The 25,956-nt window shown below is 42.0% G+C and overlaps 1 protein-coding gene across 2 annotated transcripts in view; it reads right to left on the bottom strand.

The window, feature by feature from the left end:
- Positions 1-25,956, bottom strand: part of atrn (attractin) — a 139,859-nt gene that overhangs the window by 27,692 nt on the left and 86,211 nt on the right. For both annotated transcript variants that reach the window (XM_073483318.1, XM_073483317.1), the window contains exon 26: positions 24,376-24,454. In XM_073483318.1, the coding sequence (XP_073339419.1) occupies positions 24,376-24,454 (79 nt within the window). The remainder of the gene's footprint in view (positions 1-24,375; positions 24,455-25,956) is intronic.

Here is a 25,956-nt window from a genome sequence, read left to right as displayed (position 1 = left end):
AAACCTAAGGATCAGGTTCAACTCTGAGGAGAGATAATGAACCTAAACTCATTATGAACTTTTAACAAGTTCTGCATTCTGGCAAAATCAACCTCATTCATAATGATGCAACAGGCCGAGCCAGGCAGCAACATCAGTCTGGATCTGCAAACAGGATGCAGAAGAAGTGAGAATCTGCATGCAGACAACATCCTTTTTCATAAGCGGAGCTCCTTGAACAGCACAAAGCAACAGAATTGATTTACTGGATAAAAAGCAGATGGAGGAGCATCTGAATGTTGCGGTAAACAAACTTTATAGATTCAGTCCACCTCCTTCTCTGCAAACAGCCCGGTCTCCTACCTTCACACACAGCAAACCGTTGTTTAAACAGTGACATGTGGCTGAGCTCATATGCAAGTCTTTTGTCATATTAACAATTAAATATTTCTACTTTACATCTTGAAACTGTCCACAATCCATAACTTGTGCTACTGAACAATAAGCTGCTCCAACAGGAGGTTGTTTTTGTGTTAATGTCAGTGTGAGGGAGAAGATAAAAGTTTATTTTGCTTTAGGGCAATTACAGTTCTGCACAAACATTTTGTTGGCAATTAGAATACAAGATAAGACCAAATCTAAGCTTTACAATTAGAAAAATAAGTAGCAGTACCATAAGATGACAACGGAAAGAAATACAAAAGCTTTTCTGAAGGGTAAAATGGTTAATTTGACTGTGTTAGAGGCCATTTAAAGGCATCTAGGTGCAAACTGTGTGATTATATCCTGTTGCAATTATATATACTGAATGCATATTTGTTGTTTTGGCAAAGGTGGTGTTTTCACCAATTAATCTCATAAAATATACAGAATTTTTCCTGATCTCACACGTCAAAGCTGCCTTAATTGGTATTTGGAGCACTTGGGAGGTAGCCGTAAACACTAAATTGAATTGAACCTGTTAGCTAACAGACAAGAAGCTACATTAGCATTTATTTAAACTTGTCTTTTTTGTCCACCTGACGCAAGTAAGTCCAATAGTCATTCTTCTTTTAGCTCCGTCTCCACAAACTCCTGGGGGAAACCTCTGCCTCTTGTTCACCAGCTAGTCGTTAACTTCGTCTCTCAGCCGTCTGGTGTAAGGGAAGTAGTGTTTATCAAAGGTTTTTATGCTAAAAACAACAGCCTGCTGCTACTGGAAATGAGTTGATGAGGCAGTGAGACTGAACCAGAGAACACATTTAAGCACTGTAACTTCACACCAGCATGAGTTCTGTATCCAAAGGTCTCCAGCAGCAACAGAGAGCCAGAGCAAGCTGTTTACCCCTTCTCTCCTTCTTGTTGTTTCAAAGAAAAAGCTCTATTTTTCTTATTTGCAAAGTCCTGGCCCTCATTCCTTTTGGCTATGATAATGTTTTACCTGCAAAAACCACCTCCTGAGGTCTGGGAATGCAGCCACATCGCTTCACTGGAGTCCAACAGGGCAACAAACACAAGAACACAGACGATCAAACGTAGTAAACAAACATGTCGCCGCTTCCCCAGAATTGAACTTAGGTTGGTGAATAAAATGTTATTGTCCCCGACAGAAATGCTGTCCAGAAAACTGCAGAAAGTCCAATATTGGAGGGAAAGAAAAAATAAGTTTTCCTTTCATTGGCATCAAATTGAACCACAGATCTGATAAGTTTGTAACTTCCAAACTACAATCTTCTCAATCTTCAGCCCACTTGTCAAAAGTCTGGGCTGCCACCATCAGGTTAAGGATGTGTGAGACTTCTGTGCACAAACATTGGACGGAGTCGGTTACACCCCGCCTTTCCGAAACCCCGTTCTGTTCCGAAAATAGACTTCCATTCTTCGTAATGGCGGGGTTTCCCATTTTTTCTAAAGACCCCGCTATTCCGAAAAGGCTATGGGGGAAACCCTAACCCTAACCCTAACCCTATTGGGAAGTAATTTGAAGTTGAAAGTCGGACTCGGAACAGCGGTGTTTCGGAGTGGGGGTGTTTCGGAATGGAAGGCCGTCCCCGACGGAGTCCTACAGAAGACGCAATTTGCCCGGATCTCATTATGCCTTGTGGCGAGTAGGCAGCTGCTCTGCGGCAAACAGTCAGCGCTCCAAAGATAACCAGAAGCCAGAGGAGTTACAGTGCAAGTCGCCTACTTCTTAAATTGGCTCTTAGTTTTCTGCAGGGTGGTTAGTGTGTGTGTGAGAGGAAGGGGAGCAAATATCTGACTGCAGCAGAGCAAACTGTGCATACATAATCCTTATTATGAGACATGCTCATAGAGGTAGATACATGCGGTCACACACACATGCATGCAGGCAGGTAGTTTGGAGATACCTCCACATGGGCAATCATGTATGTGTGTGTGTGTGTGTGTGTATTCTCACAAATGCAAATTAATTCTCACAAGCACACAGCGTGCAATTACAAACGCGCACATGAGCAAATGTGCCTGCAGGTAAAAGTTAAAATGTTTGAAATAAATACACATATGAGACATGAATACAATCACATGACCAGAGAAATGAGCTGAGCTGACATATTATTAGCTAGAAAAAGGTGATATATACATGATGTAGACCAGTGGTTCTCAACTTCTTTGAGTGTTCACAAACAAAACAACACTACCATTGAATGCACAACGTGTCATTTCTGCTACAGGATGTCTCTATATCAAAATAAAATATAAGACATTGAGTGTTTTGTGGAGAGCGGTGCAGAACCAGACCTTCTGGAGGATTAAACACCAACGGAAAGAGAATTTCAGAGATTACTTTTTAACTTTTGGTGACGAGTGGATTTATCTTTCCTCCTATTAATCAACCTGACTGCAGCACTTTTATTTCTACACAACACACCCTGGATATGTGTGTTGTTTTTTGGGGGGAATATTCCCTGCACGAGTGACACTGATTAAAGTCTATCTGAAGTGACTCAGGCACAGATTCACAGCTGATGTTTTAAAGTTTTATTCATATTAAGTCATTGTTACCTGAGTGAAATTGTGGATTCCTTTTGGCTTTTATCAAAACATTTGAGATAATATAAGTACCCATGCTAAGCAAAACAAATAATAAAGATCTAGTTGTTTTTAGACATTTTAATAGAGAATTCCTACATATCATATCTTTAATTTAGATTGAAGTAATTTGGATTGCCCATTTGGTAAACCCAGGTCAAATATTCTGTACTTTAGCCTTGTTTTGGTCACAAGAGGAACATATGTGTCTTTTAAAGGTGCTAAATCCTCCACTATGCTCACCAGCAAGTCACTGACTTTGCTTTTCAGACCTCTGGTGCTGAGCAGGTGGTGTACAGTGAGTTTATCAGACCAAAACAATGAGCTGAAAGATGCTAAAATGCGCAGAATAAATCCTCTGTGGGTCTGTCGCTAAGAGTGACAAGTGACATTGTTAAATATATGAAATATTGATTATAGGCAGCTTTAACATTATCTATAGATTGATCAACAATCGTTAGTTGCAGCTTCAGAACAAATCTGTGGACTCACTACCGCATTTTACTCTCACACAAACACACACACACACACACACACTTACAGGAGCTGTGTGAGGGAGCTGTGTTTGAGCATTCTCAAAGTGAGCAGCGGTGTGCCAAAGAGATTGAGTGCGTCAGCAGAGCGCAGAGGGGAGGGAGGGAGGAAGCGAGGGGAGCGAGGGATGAAATAAAAAAAAACAAAACAACGAGATGCAGGAGAAAAACAGAAAAAGAAGGGGAAATGAGACTAAAGAGAAATATGGGAGAACTCGGCCTGAAGATGTTGGAGAGGGACGAGTGACGGCGGGAAAAAAAAAAGAAAGCTTGGGAGAGCAAAGAGAAAGAAATGGGAGCAGAAAGAAAGACAAAGGCGTTCAAAGAGTTCGCCCAGGGGAGCGGGGATGGAGTGCCAGATCGCCTGGGCGTGGAGAACATATTCACACACACACACAGACACACGCATCCTCTGTGCAGTTACCCGAGCACATGGATGGACACACACACACACATGCAGTCCACACACTGCACTACATCAAGCCGTTTATTTATTGATGCGTCTGTTTAAAAATGCTGTCGGAGGGAGAGCTCTCAATCATCCCTCAGCATCACTGAAGGAAAACTGCGGAGTGAGAGGCATGAGGGGGGGAGGAGAGGGAGAGAGGGGAGGAGAAGAGAGGGCGGGAGGGAGGAAATCTTTGTCTGTGAAGCAACGTTAGCTGCTTGCTGCTCTCTCTCGCTTCATCTTTCCATCTCTCCGGCAGCGGGGTGGGTGTAGAGGACACACACTGTGAATACTGACAAGGGAGAAGGCTTTGATCCCTCTTTCTCTCTCGCTCACTCACCACATCTTTTTGTCTCCCCTCCTATCTTTTCTCTCTCCGTCACTCCCCCAACTCTCCCCCTCTTCCTCACCGCCGGCCTCCTGCTGTCCGTCTCACCCCTCCCATCTAAACCTGTGCATCCTCCTCCTCCTCCATCCTGTACATACTGTATACCTTCACCTCCTCCCACCTACAATGCCAATCAATACTCCATCAAAAGAGGAGCGGGCAAAAGAAAAAGAAATGAAACAATGAAAAATAAAACTCCAGAAAGCTTGTAATGAGATAAAACTGAAACATGGAGTGAAAAGAAAGAGGTTAGAAATCCTCGAATAAAGTTGAGAAAATTCACTGAAAAAGCATTTAACCACTCAACACAGAGAGTGAGTCATTCCAGCCATCTCTCTTCAGCCCTAAAAATGCAAGTCTTCCCTATTTTCGTGAAAAAAGCCCTCGAAAACAGAAATGAGTACAAGGAGACAGAACTGGACCACAGCCCAGCACGAGCAAAAAACCTTCCATGTCAAGAGAAGTACTCTGAACTCAATAGGAAAAGAGTCGTCAGCATCCTCACGAATTAAGTTTTCTGCAGTTGTTTAAAATGTTTGGCAGGCTGTCGGCGCTCTGATATTCCTGTCACTAACAACTGAATAACACCTGGGCCCGGCGCCACTTAGTCCCTGTTCTGTCTGCTGGTCAGATCTAATATGTAAACTACTTAATCAATGCTGCCCACTACGCTGTTTGCATAATCATGGCTTGTTTTTTGACAGATTACAACAGCCCCATCTCTGTGTTTTTAACCTCACCCACCAGGCTTTATTGAAGACTGACAGTGACCAGTGTATTTACTCATAACTGAGATTAGTTTCTTGTTGTTTTTAGCCCAAAATGTCTCATTATACAGTCGTTTTGAAGGAACTGTGCTACCGTATATCTCCTGATCTCAACAGACTATGGTTACATTTCATTATGGCATATTTAAACTAGAAGGAAGGCCATATTCTGCTGTCTTAATACAGAGCTTTAACATGTCTGAATCAAGGATATTAAAAGGACATTAAAGTTTTAAGGAGGTAGAAGTAGAAGTACGTATTAATAGATGTTCTAACGTGAGCCGGACTGTCCGATGAAGTGCAAGTAATGAAAACGAACTGACAGAAGGAACACGTCCAGTTACTAGCTTGTGCTAGAGTTTGACTGTATCTCATAGTGTTCATCACTCTTTAACGTGCAAACAACAGCTGGCGAAAGGTACCCGAGGTCAAGAATGAACTGTCAGCCTCAATTTTTTAGACGAGAAGTCCACGAGGCGCTCAGAACATTTAAAGTTTCATAATGTCCTAGTGTGATATGTATCCCAGTGTGATATGTCCCAGTGTGATATGTTTGAAAGATCCAATATAAGCTTGTGAGTGGACCTTGAGTCAAGATAATTTTACATTTACTTCATCCATGTCATTATCATTATTCAAGGCACTAATCTTTAAGGATATTTTAGGGCTTTGATAAACAAAGAGCAATCTTTTGACCCAAAAAATACCTCACACTGGTTCTGTTGCTTAGCCTCACGCTGCATCACAACACATTGTTGCACTAAGCCTCCAGGAATAACACTGGACTTTACAAACGTCACACGATGCACACTGATCCAAAAGGACTTTGAGCTTACACTGTGAAATAAGCAGCTGTAAAACATTAACATGTTCACATTTTGACCACCTGTAAAGTTGTGACTTTATCGTGCACGATTGTGCAGCTGGTAATCAGAATGAAATCAGAATTGGATCCATTTGGTCCGATAACAGAGAGTTGAACTAGAAGTTAGCATGCACTATGGGCTGCACAAAGCAGAAGATCTAGGGAATTTTGCACCCGGGAAGTTTTTTTTGGCTTTGTGTGCCACGGAGCAGTTTTCTTAGGAATGATGACACTATATCAAGATCCATCTGACACAGCAGACACACTGTAGAGAAGCAGTACATGTACTGGAGCTAAAATGCATCTACAAAGGTGAGACTGTAACAAAGCTGACACCAAGAAATAGGACAGTGACATACACAGTTTACCGTGAGCCAACGGTGTGTGTTGCCCTTTGGAGATACCAATTATCTGCACAGTTGCAACAAGTACCGTACATAAACTTAGAGGAGGTTAAGCAGGGTGAGCTCTCTGCATCGATATGAAAATCTTAAAAAAAAGGAACGTCAACTTGTACTAATACTGAGCTACCAACATTTTAATATGTTGTTTGAACAAATCTAAAAAAATATTGAGCTTAAGTCGGAGATATCAGAGTTTCGACTTCACAGCGACAGACGAAGTGAAGTGAGGCGGTATCGGAAGTAAGAAAAAGGATGGAGGAGATAAGAAGAAATGAACAAAAGTAAAAGAAAAGTGAAGACAGCCTGAGACGAGATGAAACAGAATCAAAAAGTACAGGCGGGAGGCGGAGGGAGGTTTTGACAGCGGTTCCAGGCTTATGATAAGCTCTGAACCAGCACCATGGTGGATGGGTGGGTGGGGGGCGAGGAGGGGTTGGATGTTACTGGGGCAATTGGGGGTCAACCACAATGCAGCGGGGGTCGCTATCATGAGCCAGCCTGCGTATCGCGAGCTGACACTGGCGCTGATCCAAACTCTAATTATACGCACCATCTCAGTGGAATTGAGATTAGCAGGGTTTAGGAGTGTCTTGGGAACTCGGAGACAAAAAAAAACACATGTTCTCACACACACAGACAGATAAAACGTGGAGGGACACCATCGCAAACACTGCAGTGAAACAGCTAGAATCCAAGTTTGTTCACAAACACGAGGAATGAACTCAAAACAAGCCATACAAAATGTACTGTTAGCAGTCTATCATTTGCATGCTGTGTATTTCCTTTTAAAACCAAAGCTAATATTTGCTGCGGAGCTGGCACGGACAGCCAAGTCTAAAGCTTGTCTTCTAACTCTGTTGCAGAGGTAGCCGGCTGCCAGCGCTGCAGTTCCTCCCGATTCTTTTTCATCACATTTTGATGAATCCGCATCCTGTCAGGTCCGAGGAGACTCTTGTTAGCTCGACTACGCAGAGGATACCGTTAACAAAGGCCTTCCCTTTTAACGGAGGATGCGTGTTTTCTGAGATTCTCAGCTTCCTGTGTGAGTGACCTTCAGTGCTGCCCGCTGCTCGTCTTTTCTTCCCCGTCTCTCATCATCTTAACTCCCGTCTCTTCACCTCTCACTTCAGGATTGATCACCTCAGAAGCGGGCCTTTTGTTCTGTGCGGTGGTGCAGCGAACGCTGACCTCAGGAGAGAGGAGGAGGAGGAGGAGGAGATTCTCGTAGAATCTTAAAGCATCGCTCTCGGTAATCTACAGGGGCTTTACAGCACTTTAAACACAGGTGATGTTGCTGCCTCTGTTCACAGGGAACATGTTTTCCGTTCATGTCTGCTTGCTTTAGTTCCTTGGCATCATCATCTGTATCTAAGACAACGTCAATACAGTAAAAGTTCTGTGTTGGGAAAGTTAACATGCAACCAGAGGTGCTTAAGTGGATTTTTCAGGTATCTGTTTTTTACTTGAGTATTACTCGACGTCCTGGGAATGAGACTGAACGATCAACTATCTTTGTGGTGCGTTTACGAACAGCTCGGACAAAATCCTATCGATTCTACTTTTGAGTTTTACAGTCTTTGACATAAGCTTCAGTTAGAAAATGTCCTTCAGAGCAAAAATGTTTACTTTTATACTTTGAGTACATATCAGGGCCTGTACTTTATTACTTTTACTTGAGTAAAGAAGTTGTATCAGTACTTCTACTCTTACAAGTATCTGAACTACTCAAGGAAAGAATATGTGTACTTTTGCCAACTCTGTGTAAGATTAACAGACATCTCACCGATTAAAATTAATTGCTATTACAATGTTTTATTGATTTATGTCTTTAAAAAGTAAAATAGTCTAATTTCAAATGTAAAAGCTGCTTCAGAGCCTTTCATTAAAACTTGTCTCAGTGAAGAGTTTATGGCTCACATGCTTGCAATTTCATTAGCACTGGTTTCAAGGGAGAGTTTTACCCTTCGATCATCAGAACGCTGCTGCAGACATTCATTAGTTTTGCTTTCAGTGGATAGTTTAAGCATTTTATAACGGCTAAATGCTGTTTAAGAGAACTGCAGAGAATTAGTGCAGTATTAGACAGCCTTAAGAGTTACGAGCAAATGAAATGTAGGATTCAATAAAACATTTCTCTAAATGACTGAAAATGTAATAAAGCCTGATCCTGTGATAATATATTTCCTGATTATGTAATACATCATCGCGTTACAGGGATGATGGCTTCTCCTATGATCATAAATTGTCTGGAGATGTTATTGTATTAGCTGGTAATTGAGGATATTCACACATTTCACTTCTACGGCTTTGACCCACTTAAAAAGGGGAAGATACTCTCAGATTTCTTCGTCATAAAACCCACCAAGAAACACCGAACCGCCGGGGAGAACGTGGTGGGGAGTCTCACATCCGAGAAGCTGCTGAAGGCAGCTCTGAAGTCCTCCGCCTAGGGGGGGGGACGAACAGCGTGTGAGCCGTCAGAACAGAGTGAGAGCGAGGCACGATGGCGTGAGGGTGGGCGGGCCGAGCAGACGCTGTGCCGGCTGGGGTCACCTTGATCAATCCATCTCCCAAGCTCCAGCAGGGAGGGAGACTGCAGGAACAAGGGGCAGAGAGAATGGGTTTCCTCCTACTTAATAGCGTTTTGCGGAGGGTGAGATGAGGTGAGGACTCTCCCTCTCTCCGATCTCGTCTGGTTCGGATGCAGCCACAGCTGGATCGGTGGGAGAGGAGATGCCCTGACATCCCCGAACAACAAATACATCCGCCACGGCTCAAATGAGCTTTCACATCGGTAAAACCTTGGCCTTTTTTTGGCCTCAGGTAGACTGAGGTAGGTGTTTTGTTTTTGAGTTGAGACTGGCAAAAAAGAAAAGAAAAAGGAAGGTAGAAGATTCAGCCTTTTATTCATTCCTTTTTTCATTTTCTGGAGACTGAGAGAAGACAAAAGATCAACCCTTACAGGAGACTAAGCTATTAAATGAAAGAAAATTCATCACCTGCATATTTCCTAATGTTTTGGGAGCACCACTTTCTCCCTGGAGAGCTGAGAGCTGAAGCGATAGTGTTGCGCTGCCAATTTTAAAGAAAAGTTTGTTTCAGAGAGAGGGGGAGATAGCAGGGGGAGAGCATTTCTGCATCGTTTTCACACTGCAGAGCAGAAAAACACACATTTTTAACCCCGAAGTGACGGTTACAAAGTAGTTAATAAAGTGTTGGGGATGGCTCCAACAGTGTGGTGCGCTCAGATTTCTTTATTCTTTACTTTCGCTGCACAGTCCCGGTAGGATACACTGTACTACCGAGCCATAACGACAACCAGCGGCTCCACTGTCGGACTTCAAGGGCACAATTATTCTTACCGAGCGCCGGCGTGGCTGAATCCATTTTTCAAGGGTACAGAATGATCCACGTCCGTCCTCAAACAAAATTTCTTTGAGGACATCAAGAACACCATGTTTACTGGATCTACAAAGAGATCTTTTGCATCCAGTGACCTTAAATGAGCAGAAGCATTACTTTACTGCTCCACATCTGACCACATGAGAGGAAAAACTTCAGAGTAACTACCGCTGAGAGTTGGGTAACTTTACATGGCAAAAAAGTCATGTTAGAAGTTGTACTTTCAAAGGGCTACGCATGGATTAGTGTCCCAGCCTCTGCATATGGGAAATGTACTTGAATAGCACAATTACATTTTTGTTTTAATTCATGACATGTAAGCAACTGTCTCAAGATTTTGCTTTACTTCTTTTTCTCACACCCCAATTTAAAAACTACAAATCCCACCTTTGCCGATGTATGTCACAGTGAAGATGACCTTTTGGGTATCAAATGTCATAACATCATTTTATCCTTTTAGACCTTTGTGTTAAAATTGTCATAATTAATCACACGTGTTGTTGATTAATGGCCAACAGTGTGTCTTGTGAGGTCACAGGGGACTTTGACCTTGACCACCAAAGTCTCATCAGTTCATCCTTGAGTCCAAATTTGAAGAAGTTCCCTCAATGCGTTCTTGAAATATCACATTCTGAAGAATGGACCGTCTGTCCGTCCATCCACCCCGAAAACATATTTCTTCACAGCTATCGTCGGCACGGAGGCATAAAAAAAGAAAACTCAGAAAAGTGTTGCATTTGAAGTTCAGTATGACAACAAGAGCAATCCAAACCAAAACACCATCTGCAGCTGAAGTCTGCACAGTATTCATACCAACAGATCTTTACTTGCACCAAAACACTGCAGAAAGCAGCACTTAAACTTCCACCTTTTAAAGAGCAGAGAGATTCTGACACCACTTAAAGACAGAAATGCCTTTAAACCATATTATCGACCAGGGCAATGAGATTAAAAGGGTGAAGCAGACGTGTCCGTCTGAGGAATGTGATGGACAGACTCCGCGTAAAGCTCTTTTACACTACAACCACTCACTATACCGTGAATTCCTCCAGCTCACCTCTGGTATCTGTTACTGTCTGCTGTAAAAAAGAAAGAAATCCCTTCAGCAATGTCATAAGAAGTGATTTTTCAGTAAATGTGTACAAGCTTGTTGGATTTCAAAGCTGTGGTCCTTTTATTATTTGTTGCTCACTTTGCACACTGTTCTATTTTTTACTTGGCTGATGATTAAAAAAAAAAAGAAAAAAGAAAAACTGAGCGGATTATTAAAAATTACTGGATGTCCCCCAGGCAGCGTTAGTCCTCAGCAAATGAGGCTAAAGATAAGGTTTAGCTGGATCAAACTCTGCTCTGCTTGGTGTTCATGCAGGAGTTGACTAATGTTTCCAGATTGTTGAACAACAGGAAAACACTTTGTTGTTACAGCTTCGGAGCATTTAGACGTTTTTCCAAAATGGTTCTCCTGCACTGCTGAAGCTGCTGTCACATCAGATCATTGCAAACATATTTGTAGTTTGGGACATATTACATAACAAGCTCAATTAAATCAGATAAAGAATCGTATTATACAGTACTGCGGGTCCTTTTTTCCAAGGATGAGTTTTCTAAGCCTTCATCATATACTCCAACACCTGCAGAAGCCTGACACCTACATTCTGTTCATTAATTTCAGCTCTGCTCATTAAATTTGCTTTCAATAGCCACAAACCTACTCACTTGCAACTATCTTGTTAATTTTCAAGAAAAAATAAAAGAGGAACTTTCCTATGAGTGCCTCCCATAGACAGAAGTGAGACTCAGGAACTCATTACTGACTTCAGACACAGAGCCGCTGCCAAACCTCCTATATTGGAGTCAGGTCAACACATAACCACAGTCCTCACAGCCAAGTATTGCCACTTGGCAGCCATCTTTGCATAGCCCTGTGTATTTATTTCAGGCTAACAAGACCAGGATCTGAATGAATGGGGAAAGAGGCAGAACTAAAAAAGTTGGTGCGACTTTGCCCCAAAATGAAGTTTAAAACACCTTTTTCCCCACAGGCTGTAGTTGTAGTTAGAGTGCCGGGATGTCACGTTGTCACCTCCAGCCAACAGAGAACTTACAGAGATGCAAGTTTAATGTTTAATCCTTGAATAACCTCACCTTTCCTGGTAATCCTGTGCATTAATGTGATGTCCTTCTCTATAAGCAGTCTATCTGCAGTCGCACCAAAACGGTTGAAACTGTCGTGGATCAGCACACGATTGGCTTTTTGGGGGAGGGAAGGGCGGGATATGTGCCGTTCAGCCGCCATCTCTGGCGTTGCGGCCTTTTCTTTTCAAAATGCCTTAAGTGTCTCCGTCTCCTCTATAATGTCTCTGGCATATCTATCACAAACTCATTTAAATTTCTCGGCACACATTTAATCAACACCCCTCAGATGGAGTATTGACTTTGACCACATCGCTAAAGAAGCCCAGCAGAGCCGGTTCTGTCTCAGACAACTCAAGTCATTCAAAGTGGAAAACAGACTCCTCCCACAGATTTTATTACGGCCTCACCTCGCTGTTAGGAGTCTGGTATGACAGCGCCCAAAAAAACTGAGTCAAAGTCTGTACATCAAACACATAATCAAAAGGGCAGTTAAATTATATCAGAACAATTTCATTATGCAACGGTAACTATCCGTTTCAACTTCAGGGGTCTCACATGCAGCTCCTCTCCGCCCACCTACAGCAGGAGCAATGTGATGATAATTTAATGTTTGATAATGTTATTTATCTGCCTGGATCTCTCACATCTTTCGCTGCCTTTCTTTTAGTTTCCCACAACCAATCTGTTGAGGCTGATTTTTGTTTTTATGGCCGTAAACTCTTGAAAACCCTCCCCGTGGAACAAACTACAGCAAACTCCCCTGGTATTTTTATAGAACAAATTAAAAGACCTCTTTTAATTCGGGGAAATTCAACATTGTTTATTTTTTATCACATGGATTTTTTTCCCTGTTGATTTTATTGGTGTCTTTACAAATGTATTACCAGGCTGTTACACAATGATTTATTCATCATTTTTGTTTTGTTTTTGGCCTAATCCTGTTTTAAAAAATAAACTCCACTGACTGGTTGTCTGGCCAAGTGAAGTTTTAAATGGCTGCACTGGATTTTGGATTTTGTTTAGCCTCGGCTGCAGGCGACGGTGGCTTTGCAGCTGTTTTGGCAGCAGGTTATTTGAATTTCTCCATTCCTCCTACCCATAATTAGGTTGTCGTGAGTCAGTTTTCCCACTCTGCTGAGTTCAATTTGGTTACCTTGGTCATCTTTTTTCGTCCATTTTGCGTATCAAGTTTAGGTCCTGTGTATTAAACCGCTATCAGGAGACATGTTCACGCTCTGGATTGTGTTGTTAAACACTCCTGGCGAGCAGAGTTGGAGAGAACAGAGTGTATTCCCACGATCCTAAAATTCAAATGTATTACGGATCATCATCGAGAAGTGCTTCGTAAGGGGGTAACAGCTGCAAAGTAAAGGTGGAAAGATTGTTTTTTCCTTTCTTCCCTGCTCATGTGTGAACCGCATTCACATCCAGCCATCTGCTTCTGGGACTGAAGGGTACGGGGCGGGAGCAGGCATGCCGGTGAGAGGATCCTCCTTATCATTACGGATGATTCTGGGAACTAATTTGATGTGGAGCTCTACGTGCTCAGTGATATCTTCATTGTATTCTGGGACGCCGCTTATATTCAGAGGATACCGGTGCCAATCTCTCCCACTCTGCTGCGCTCTCACACTGAAACCATCTGCTGTAGACTTTTCGCTGCATGTGAGGCCGTCTGCATGAGGCGGGCGGGGGGGGGGGGAGGGAGGGAGGGAGGGGGCGTCAATGAGAGTGTGAGCGAAGTCAGTGAATGTCTGATGAGTTTTTGAGAGCGCAGGCTTGTGTGACTGCGTTTATGTGGATAAATTGTTGTGAATGCTTCTGTGCATGACTCTGTGACTGATTATGAAGATGTCATTTACAAATGTCTCTCCTCCATTCTCATCACTGAGTTGGGAGCCAATACCTACAGTAGTTTTAGGTTGTTAGTTGTTAGTCTCTGTCTTGTTCCTTTTTAATCAGTAGGGATAAATTCATTCAGCATTTAAATAGTATCATTCTTTATTTAGCCTGTACTGACCACCTTATGCAGATATATTGTTCATGGGCGAAAATGAAACTAGTACAGTTAATGTGCTATTTGCAAGGCAAGTGCAACCGGCTCAAGGTCTCCCTATGCCATGGCCTTCAGCATCCTGCTAGCCAAGTGTTTAATTCTCTTAAATTGGAAACAATCTTTGCCCTCAACTCATAATCGGTGAATAATGAAGGTTATGTACAATGTAAAACTGGAAAATCTCAGGTTCTCTCTCAGGCCTAGTCCACATGTACACACATTTTTTTCCTGCTCTGGGTTCATAAAAAATCCCGTCCACACCAACGCTATGAAAATGCAAAAGCAGGCTGTCAAGCGCACACCGAAGCAACAGGTGGTGATATAACTTCTACCGTAGAGCCACGTTGGCCAATCAGAAGCCTGCCAAACAACCCCGGTAACTCATTTTGCTACCGGTTTTTAAGAAGCATTTTCTTTCCTTATTTAATCTCATTTGCTTTTCCAAATACAGCTACAAATCCAGATAATTTAGTTGGTTGAACAAATACAGATATTGAGTGTACCTGCTCATCCCTAGGTTTTAGTTTTTTATAAGTCATGTTACTTACACACGTTAAATCAAACTAATTTGGAAACTACAGTTTACACTTCCTCTTAAAACTTGCAACCACCTTCTGTTCCAGTGGATCAGTATTAAGCCAAGAAATATAGGGCTATTATTAATTTAAGACTGTTTTTCTCAGACGTTAAACAACAGCTATTTTATTCATACGTTAAGGATTTTCAATGCAATATGTATTAAATCTTATACTCTCTGTAGCATTGTGATACATTGACTGCTGTTATTTGATTAATTTTACATGATCCCTCTGATTTCATTATCAATGTTGATTTTTTTATATCTTATGAGTTATATAGTTTATCTGCTGCTTTCACTTCAGTCAATGTACTCCATTAAAAAAGGATTTTTAATTTCACTAAGGGACTTTCTTGGTTTGATAAAGTTGTACTGAAGGTTTCTGTGTGTGTATTAGTGTGTGAGTGTGAAGAGGAGGAGGTAGACGGAGCGTGCACGTGTTTATGTACATGTGCCACCGAGCAGCAGGAGCAGTCTGGATTGCTGAAAGCTGTGGACAGGTCAGCGATGGTGGGGGTCGGAGGTCGCGCACTTCCTCCTCATCAAGCGGAGGTGGGAATGGATGTGGGCGGACAGGCGAGGAGAGGACGGCACGAGACGAGGAGGCTCGGTGACACGGCCGCCTGCCCAAAAAAAAACGAGGGTCAGCGGTTTGCGGTGGCAGAGGGCAGGAACACAAGGACGCGGCGGTGGAACCGTTTAACGACTTTATAACCAGTTCTGATTCATCCTCATCCTTCTGAATCAGATGGCAAGAACAGGTTTTCGAGGAGCTGTGTTTTAATTTTAGAAAGAAAACAAGTTTATCTGCCAATTAAAGTAGCTATGAAACACAAAATCAAGTGTGAGGGAATAAAAAGTGCAGCTTTGAGAAACTATAATGAGAAAATTAAACATAAAAAACAGCTTTTTATCCACGGTTTACACTACAAAACTGACTTGATGTTGAATTAAATTCCAAGGTGTGTTTCCATAACTATCTCAGGTGGGGAGCTACGGTATTTATTCACATACTTCATTTAGATTTTTGTCCAATTTTCAGTCTATTATGATCTAAAGCGTTAGCACAAAGCCCCAAAACAGACACTCTACCAGGGGATAGTGGGTGGTTTAGATAATCTCTACATCAATTATACTGATTCTGTCTTGCTTTAATTAAAATTTGGCATATCTAAAATGTGTGGGGCGCAACAACGCAACATAAAGCACATCATTTCATTTTCTTTTTACACGTTATTTTACACTTTGCCTTAGGTGGCAAGAGAACACACAGTCTTTACTCGAGTACAGATACAGTAAACTAATAAAGTACAGGCTCTGAAATGTACTGAGAGTAGGAAAGTAACAAGTTTCCCTCTGAAGGACATTTCTACCGGCCATTTCTGTGCAAAGCTAACTGAACCTCGCGACATATTAATGCAATAGACTATTAAAAGACTATTAAACTTAAAAGGTAGAATCAGTAGCATTTGTCCAAGATGATTGTTGAGTCTCATTCCCAGGACGTCAAATAGCAAGCAGCGACAAAGTGAGAAAATAAGAAAATCCAGGCGGAGGAGCTGCAGGGTCTCTGCAGATACGAGACACTAACACACCTTTTCTGCCCATTCCAGTCTCCCTCTCTGTCTGTTTCAGACTTCTTACGTCTTTTACGGTGTTTTGTCTCGCTACGCCTGCCGTGAAATCAGTCTTGTGGTGTTGGGAAGGTGGTGTGCAATGACGCAAAATAAACATAATCCATGAGTAAATAATCCTAAAGTAACAACCCTGTTTTGAAAATGCAAGGAGTAGAAACGACAGATACTTGTGTTCAAACGTAGAAAGTAAAAGTAAAATAATTTTACTTCCAGCCTCTGATATTACAAAAACATCCCAGATAGAAGCTGCAAGAGTTGCATACTTAAAAAAGCTTTATTCCAGTGTCGCTAACCGGGTATTAATCAGAGAGATTTCATAGGTATTTCATTGATGTAATTAAATGCCCTCATGCATAAATGTATAAGGGCATAATTACCTAAAGCTCAAGGCCAAAATGCAACTCAGCTAGGAAGCAAAAAAAAAAACAGAATACACAGAAAGTGGGTGAATTCGTAGGTTAATACACTTAAAGTGAAATGTCTTACTTCTTAGAGCGGTGAGGTTTCACAGCCGCTCGCCTTGTTAAGGCCTCAGATCTTCCCTCTGATCTGCTCCCATTCTTTGGGAACTTTTATGTGTGGACCGTATACTTTCCCCCCACAGAATCATCAAAGGCACGAGTGAAGCGGTGGCAGTTCAGTTCCCGGCAGTGAACGAACGTGTGTGTTCAAAAAGAAGGACTCTGCACATCACTTCATTAACATCCCACAACCTGAGCTGTATAACATTTGATCAGGAGGGAAAAAAATAAAAAAGTTTACACATCACAGGCCATTGAGCAGCTTTCCACTCATTTTATGACATAATAGCAGGTATTTTTAACAGAGGGCCTGACACCTTGGTTGACATTCATATTTACAGCTGAGGTGGTGGTGGTGGTTGGGGGGGGGGCAAGGAGGGCAGTTTAATGGGGTAATAAATATGTGAGGGTATCTGGAGACGTTTATGCCACTTCCTCCGCCTCCCTCCTTTCCTGTAGGTCTGCCTCTGGCATAGTGTAAAGAATCTACAACGCGGTTAATCATGTGGGACACAGTGGGAGCGATCATTGACATTATCACATCCTGCATTTCTGTCAATACCTCTGGGTGCAATATGTGCCTAACACACGTCGAGTTACGTGGGATTTATATCTGTGTTAGGGCAACGATGGATGTCGGCTAAATACACATGTTGTCATCATGCAGATATTTTTAGTTGAGGTACGGCGAGTAAGGAGGGGCATCATGGGAATATAACGGTGTGTGACGGCAGTGAAGGGAAAGAAATAAAAGAAAATGAACATCAAAGACTTACAGTATTGTGCATCACAAAGGAGCAGTGAGACTTTTACTGCCTTTTTATAAATCAACACGTGTGACTCAACTCTTACGTGTCCAGGTACTGTAAACTCAACGCATTCAAAAACTCACAGTCTGACCTGAAATCTCATTTTGGTGGCACAATGGAGAGAAACGAGACTTTCTGTCCTGAGGCAAAGAACGAAAGTGAATGTTAAAGCTGAGCCATTATTACAGTATTTTGCGTCATGATGTATTACCCTGCTACCGGATGCTTCTGCTGGATCTCTGCTCTAATTAGCGAGCCGGCTCGTCTCTATTCAAAAAAATCCTTTATCATTTGCGCATGTTGCGGGCCTCCGTAAGCTGTGTCTGAAAACCTGTCAGCGTGCTGTAATAGTCGATTGCTGATAAGAGAAACTTACACTCCCTCCTTTTATGAATTTGTCTCCCTTTAAAGATTAAATACAGTTTTAGATTATTTGCACTCAAAGCTGCAGCCACCTAAGACTTTCTGTACTCAAATTCACAGCCAAGCAGCATTGACAGCAGCTCGCTCTCGTTGCAATGGAGCTAAAAGGCCGGTGCCTCCAATGGCACGAAATGTCTGCAGTGGTTTGGTCTGTCTATTGCCATCTGTTAGCTCAAGCTCCTTCAAAGAACCCGTCAGGTCTCAGAAGAAGGCTTTGATTAAGACTCGGTGCAGAAATACACACACACATACATACACACACACATCCGAGCACATCTATGCAAACAGATGCACAGCAAACACACACATGAGGAAGAAACATGCAGCTGAAGACTTTGGTGAAGGTTTTTTTGGAACACCCCGGAGCCCACCTGTTGGGATCTGTGTGCTTGTTTGCATATATTTTAGTCTCAGCAGGTGCCCGGCACCACGGCGAGTAGGAAGCTCGAAAATAGTTCAAAACTTATTTCTACTCAGTGCTTAAAATTTACACCAGAAAACCTGCAAAAACGAGAGATAACCATATATTGTGGTAGATAACATCACTCACACCTTCTGGCGGCATTCCAGCTCCTTCTACCTTAGGCTGTGACCTTATCAATCACCCCTTGTAATCAGTACAATGAGACTAATTAACTGTTTTATTTCAAGACAGCTATTTTGGTGAGTTGCTGGTAGAAAAAAAAAAATATTAAAAAGTTGATTCAAGCCCTGCTTCTACTGCCTTCTACAGCTCAGAGTGACATTCACATTTTTAGGGCTTAAGCTAACACCGTTATCCAGAGCGACTTACAATGACTGTGACAGCACAATAAGCTTAAACTCCTTAAAAGTCAGATAACAAGAAGCCATGAGTGAGAAGTACAAGGCTCAGGGCCATAGCCTTAAATTCCTGCAACCCCGGGATGACCACATAAAATGCAACGGCCACCGTTTCCCAGCCACACCGGGCCTCGGTGAGGTGAACGTGGGCATAATTAGCTGCAAATGTGTGTCACTGTACGGCTGATGCAAGCACCGAGTAACACGGAGGAACCGGGGCTGAATGTGGGAACTGAGCCTGAGGGGACAGTGCTGAAAAGAACAGAACGGTCCCGGTGTCAGAGACGCAGACGGCTGTAACGAGAGAGTCGACCTCATGGAAAAACATGATTAGCTTTCTGTTTGCTGGAAATTATGTGTCACGTTGTGTTAACACAGTACATCATGTGTATGTATGAAGGCAGGTCTGCTATGTTTCTGCATGAGTAGGACAAGGTAATTATAGTTAAAACTGAAAGTAGATTTGTTCCTTCACAGAGACAAAATTCGAGCCTTTTCCAGGCCAGTTCTTGATTTTGTAATATTTCTTGGATGGAGTTTGTTTTCTTTACTTATAAAACTCTAAATTAGTTGGAAAAACTGTATGTGTTTGAGATAATGAGGGTCTAACATCGCAGGAAAAGTGTATTTGTGTAGCAGCAAAATGATAATTTTCAATACCTCAGGAAATGAGGAACTCTTGCAGTCGTGAACAGACGAAGAAAAATGTCCAGACTGAATTCTTGAAGTAGTACAAAAATCCTTTCAGAGTGGGTGTGGAGGGAGGTGGACACGGGATGCCAAAACCTACTGCTGAGTATTTTCTAAAGGAGTCACGGCCCTAATTCATCTCGACATCTGTGATAGGTGGTGCTCAGGATATAACTAATATTGTATCTGCTCTCTCACACCTCCCAACTCTTTTCACAAGTTTGAGCCGAGTCCTGGATTTAAGCACGGAGCCAGTTTTTCATGCCTTTGTGGGTTTGCTGTTCAGTTTTTTATCATTACTTTTGCAAAAGAACAAAGACATGTAAATGTGATTTCTATTGATCTTTATCCTGATTTTGGACTGGAACTTAAATTGAATTGATGAAGGATGTCATGAGGAACATCATTATAAGGACTCCCCTCAGAGACGGCTGCGCTCTGACGTGCAGCTACGTCTCAGAAGGAAATTTTAAATCTTCACAGAAAGCAGCCTGTATTCAAGGTTGCATCCTGCTGTGCTGATCTGCAGGTGGTAACCTTATGCACTTAAATGTAGCTGTGCTGGATGAATATGCTGGTTTTGCAAATTTCACTTTGACTTAAATGACAATGACTATATACCTCCTATGTGTGAAATTAATCTTCAACCTCTATGCTACAGATTATAGGGGGACTCAATGGGATTTTCTAAAAACTGAGTGTAAAGCCTGATGTGGCAGCGGTGTCACTGCAGCAATCTGACTGGCAGAAATGTATCTCTTTCCAACTGGCTTGTCTTACCCTTTGAATTCTTTACAGGAAGTGCCGAGCTTTTTGAAAAGATGCATGAGTCAGGGCACCATCGTGACTGTCTCATAGCCTTTTATAAGTATGCTAAAACTGAATTTAGCCTCAAAGCTGTAGTTCTCGTGGCTCCATATTCTGTGATTTTACTGGTCTGTTTTTGCACACATCACATCTTTTGCATTAAGATCACTCCTCTGTGACTCTTCTGACATTTCTTCCACTTTATCCTCGTTTAAAGGGTGATTTTTTTTGGGAAGTTTCTAAACGAGGGTCTAAGGACAGACGGCGTCGTACACGGTGCAGATTTTAAAGCCCACTGAGGCAATGTGATTTGTGATTTTGGGATATTTAAATAAAACTGACTCGACTTCTTTTGTCAGCCCGTCCTCATCAGAAAAATGACCATAGAGGTCGACCATGAAAGCAGGTTATATTAACCCAAACCAAGATGTTTTTCTTAAAACTAATACAGTAGTTTTCCTGCCTAAACGTAATCAAACTGCAACAAAGGTACGGTACGTCTGTTGCTAGTACGCTGCAACATTCATGTTATTTGGGGAACAGACACATATGTCGCTGTCAACCGACCTCTGAAGTCGTTTTGATGTGAGATTATGTTGACCAGGTCAAAGACTCTTGGTAAATTGAGAGTCTTCCATACATCAATCGATATGGTTGGCAAATCACAAAAATATGACCCCCTCAATCTTCATGCATCTTGTACCATCAGTCCATGAGAATGTCAATCACATGTTGACTTATAATAAAATTTACACTTTCAAATTCAAATCGGTGACCATGTAATCCTTGTACATGACTTTTAAACCAATATTGGGGGATGTCATCACGAACAACATCATGCTGTGCTCATACTCATTTAATGAAGTTATTCTACCTCAGAAAACACAACAAATGTTCGTGAGTATACCACTGAAGAATGAAGAACAATAAACCAGCTTAAATGTGAAATCGTGACTATAAAAACCTTCATTTCCAATTTTCTTCATTTGGGATTTGCTAGAACAATAAAAAAGTTTAATTTCAACTTTTTACTATCTGCTTTCACCAACTGAAGAGAATATTTTCATAATTGCTTCAGGGAAGGCCAAGTTGATTCTATGAAAGGTATGTTGGCAAACCCTGCTGTGCTCCAAAAGCTCTTCCGGGTGTTGGGGAGTTTAATATTGACCCCTCAGTTTCCTGCAGCCCCCAGTCCTCTTAACAAAAGGTCCAGTGCTAATTTTGTTTAAAGGTTATCCTGTAGAGGGTCCAGCTGGACAACAGTGGTTGTGTGATGAAGAGAGGACGGAGTGGGAGAAGGTGAAGGGGGGGATGTTAAGAGGCATCCGGAGGTGAAGGTGATGACAGCACTACTGGGCGAGGTTGCAGCCAAAAGGCACTTCAGCCGGCACGCCGAGTGTGAAAAGCGCAAACCAAAAAGTTCACATTAAGCACAGCATTAGCCTGTATGCCCTCAGACGCTGCCGCAGACACACATGGAGAAACACACTCCCACATGCACACAACCTTTCAGCCGCTCATTCAAAAAGGTGGTTTAAGCCCTTCTGGAGATACACTATGAAAACCAATTTTGTCATTTCAGTGTGAATTCAATCTGCAAAAATTGCACTCACGGTGGCTTTTCATAGTTCCCACTTCACTTTAGTCAGCTGAATATGCTAGCCCTGCTATAAATTGCAAAAAAAAAAAAAACACAGTCTGCTAGTTAGCAACAGCCAGATGGAAACACAACACCCAGGTGAACATGCCCCCATGATGTGCGTTGAAGTTAAGACTGCTTGTTTGCTAATATTTTTCCATTTCTCTCCATTTAAGCAGCGCTCGGACATTGTTCAGTCGGTGCTGAGTTTGAAAGAGACTAAAGTTGAAGATATCAAACTAGAATTACCACATCGTGGTGGTATGCCAAAAACATAATGCCCCTGGTCACAGCTGTCGGCAGCGTGGAGGCATAAAAACTAACCACTGTCGCCGGCTTTCGTGTCACTGCAACTCTCAACAGAGATGAGAAAGAAGCGAGAAATCTCACAACTTCCATCATCAGCTATGGAAAAAACGATGTGTCCAACTCAAAATGTGATTAAGACTTTATAAAACAAGTTTTAAAGTCTTGATCAGGTGTTCGATATGCCTCTTTTTTCTCCTGTAAATGTAACACACACATTAAAAAAAAGAAAGACAAACTTTAATGAAAAAAAGGAGTCAATCGCCTATTTTAGTGGGTTTACCTGCATTTAAAACTTGCATATGCACTCAGGTTTGAGGCCGACCAGCTCGTCATGCCACACTGTCAACCTCAGTCAGTCAAACGCTGAGGCTACTAAGAGCTCGTCCTACTTCCTTGACAAAATAAAATGCCGTCAGTTACTTGGACAATGACTTTAAGAAATAAAGTCATAAACTGAGCAAATCTATTGTGGCTGCTGTCTTCTTAGGGAGGCATAAACCAATCACACAGGAGCTTTGTCAGAAGGCCTGCTTTTTGTCCGTCAGCAGTGTGGACTGTGTGTTTGTGTGTGTGTGTGTGTGTGTGTGTGTGTGTGTGTGTGTGTGTGTGTGTGTGTGCATTTATGAAAAAGTGGGTTAACGTCACTGAAGCTTAAAATCTGCAGTGCATCACAGTATACGTTTCACGAGCAGGTATGCTGCAGGTATACAGACGGCTTAAACCTATAAGAGTTTTCCGTCTATAAATCAACAAATGAATTCATATTTTTACTTGACTTTCATCTGAAGACCTGAAAGTTTTCTGTCGTTTTCTGTCCTTCGCGTAGCGTGCAGGGCTCCTCACAGTTTGGCAGATTGCTTTGGCTTCCCCCGTTCAGTCCTTCCAAAACACTTTTGACTTTAGAGTTTTCTTCAGTTGACTCTGCTGAGCGGCAGCACCAATTAATTATGGTCACTGCACTTCAGTAATGTACTTTCAATGGCTGACAGCTTGAAATCGAATGCTTAAATGAATTCATTTTGGATATGTTGAGTGTTAGAAACCCTGTTGGTTTTCATTGAACTTTCTACATTTTCATCCATGTTCAGTTTCTTATTTTGGTCATTGTAATTTTCTTGCTCGATTCAAAAGCGACACCTGTGAATGTTTACTCTTGTGCGTATCATTATTTCTTTTAATTCAGAGGGAAAATATTTTAAAAGGCACAAAACTGAATGCTTTGACAAACCTCAATAACAAAAATCTTTGAATTTTAATAAGGCAGAAAATAACAGGACTTTGAAACAGGAGTAATGTGAACTCTGTGCTGCTGTACGCTGCAGCTTATATAATATAAGATTGTCTTTGAGCAGTCGTATAAAAAACATCACAGCAATCAAGCCTGCTGGAGATAAAAGCAGCTATTAGGCTCTCAGAACCAGCCCGTCAGAAAAAAGGCTGTCCTTAAAAATGAGGATAAAGGAGGACAAAAGTAAACAGATTCCAGGATTCGCCGCTAATGTAAAGAGTCTTTGTTCCAGTGTTTAACTGCCGTCTCATCCTTGTCTTCGCTCTTCTGAACTATTTATAAATGGGACTGATTTATCACTAACATGTTGTCACAGACGAGAAGTACAAAACAAATCTTGTGTTTTCGGTCCAACATAATGCTACAGCCGGTAGCAGGCTAGCTAAGTTTAGCATAAAGACTGAAAATGGTGGGAAACACATCCTGGCTTTGTCCGAAGGTAGAGGTAAAATCTGAAAGTACTGTACGTGTGTCAGTGTTTCATCAAAGTAACTCTTATCGCTTGCAACTCATTAAATCCAGAACTTTCCTGAAATACAGGAGGTCAAAACCTGTAAAAGAACTTCCGCTTTTCATTGATTTTGCGTCTAAATTACATTATATGAGGTGTCATGAAGTGAAAAGAGTACTAATTAATGATTAAATGACTCTATAGCTTAACTTTTGATAAGTTTAAGTTTTGGATTTTTAGAGTTTGGGTTTGTAATCTTTTGACCGAAACAGTCAAGCTTGTTAAGCAGCTTCATTGCTCAGAAATCGAATACACTAATCACAACATGTGTTTTGGTGGTTGCTAATTTACCAAATGAAAAAAGAGCAGCCAAAATCAATATTTGTTGTCTTACCTCTCGTCGCCGTGACGCCCAGCAGCTTTGTTTGATCTTCCAAACCACGGCGGCGACCAGGAGCAGCGACAGGAAGCAGCTGTGGACGGACGGAGAGGAAGAGATGAGTCAAAAAAAGACATTTGAGATCCATTTGTTGCTATGAAGTGCAGGACTATGTGTATCAGTTTCAGGCGTACATAAATTAATCAACGGGCACTGATTTTCTCCTTCGAGCTCGTGCATATTCATGTTTGTTTTGGTCTGACAGCGCCTGCCAGAAAGGGTGATTACAGCCCACATTGATCTGCATTATTTTTAATAAGCAACAGGTCTGAGGCTTCTGTTTTTCTGCCTCCTGATACAAAAGTCACGAGCTGCTGCTCTGTCACGATAAGCAAAAACCTTTAAAGTCGTTTTGACAGCTTGTTCTGTCTGCGCTGTTCACGAACGGCACGTTATAACAGCAAGAATATCACCAAGAACTAAATTTCAGTCCCATGTTTTAGTTTCAACACTCCAGCAGAATCAGAACATCTTCAGATACAGTAAATAATAACTGAGGAGGATGTCAGTGGTTTACAAGACACGAGGTCAAAGTGTGAACGAGTGTGAGACAGTGGAAGCAGCTGATGAGAGGTGGAGTCATCCGAGAAAGAAGAACAGCAAAAAGGGCAACTCTGCTTTTTGCACTTTCATGAGATTGCCAAGATGTTTACACGGTTGTTTCCTGTGTCAACACCTTTACAGGCGAACACACACACCTCCATACACTAACCCACCTCGACGCCAACTGTAATTTTATTTTTACATACTTATTTCTGGATGATTCTCCTTCTCTGACTTTTGATGTGAACTAGCACATTTTCTGCACTTTCCCTCGGATGTGTTTTTAGCACTGTGGAGATTTGAGCACTTAATGTTATTTTTTTTTTCCCCCCGACTCCATTTTCTCATATTTTTCACATTTGCCCCGATAAAATATACAACAAATCAAAAAATCCTGAGTGTTCTCTGCACTTAAAACTAAAAATCACCTTGAGGTGATGAAGGTAGGGGTGACATGTCTTAGAGAGGTGGTGTGTGTGTGTGTGTGTGTGTGTGTGTGTGTGTGTGTGTGTGTGTGTGTGTGTGTGTGTGTGTGTGTGTGTGTCTTCCCTGTCTCCCTCTACTTCCTCTGGCTACTTTCACACTTGCACTTAGGAAGCTGTGAAGAAGACGGGGAAGGAAAGACTGAGAGAGAGAAGAGCTTCGTTCCCTGACTGTCGACCCTTTAGCTGATGTCCTGTCAGCGTCTCCGTGGCTCTCTGCCCCAGACTTCCTATATTTTCAGCTCACATCGGTGTTGGCAACTCAGCAGCATGATGGCAAAGCGCCTAAATACCAGTGAACCAAATATCATCTCCATCCAGGGCTGTAATTAGAATATATATTGCAGGGTTACATCCCTTCCATAATTGCTGTGCCACGACAGGCGAGTATGCACCACTGTCCAGAGTAATTAACATTAGCAAATGTCATAATCATAACTAACCTCAAACAAATGCCATTACTGGTTCTGATTACAGTGTGCTGCAGTTCTTGAATGGTTTGTCCAAATGG

The sequence above is a fragment of the Pagrus major genome, chromosome 16 (genome assembly GCF_040436345.1).
Source record: "Pagrus major chromosome 16, Pma_NU_1.0".
In the NCBI taxonomy this organism is placed as follows: domain Eukaryota; kingdom Metazoa; phylum Chordata; class Actinopteri; order Spariformes; family Sparidae; genus Pagrus; species Pagrus major.
Note: the sequence above shows the minus strand (reverse complement) of the source record. Positions and strands in the feature narration are given on the sequence as shown.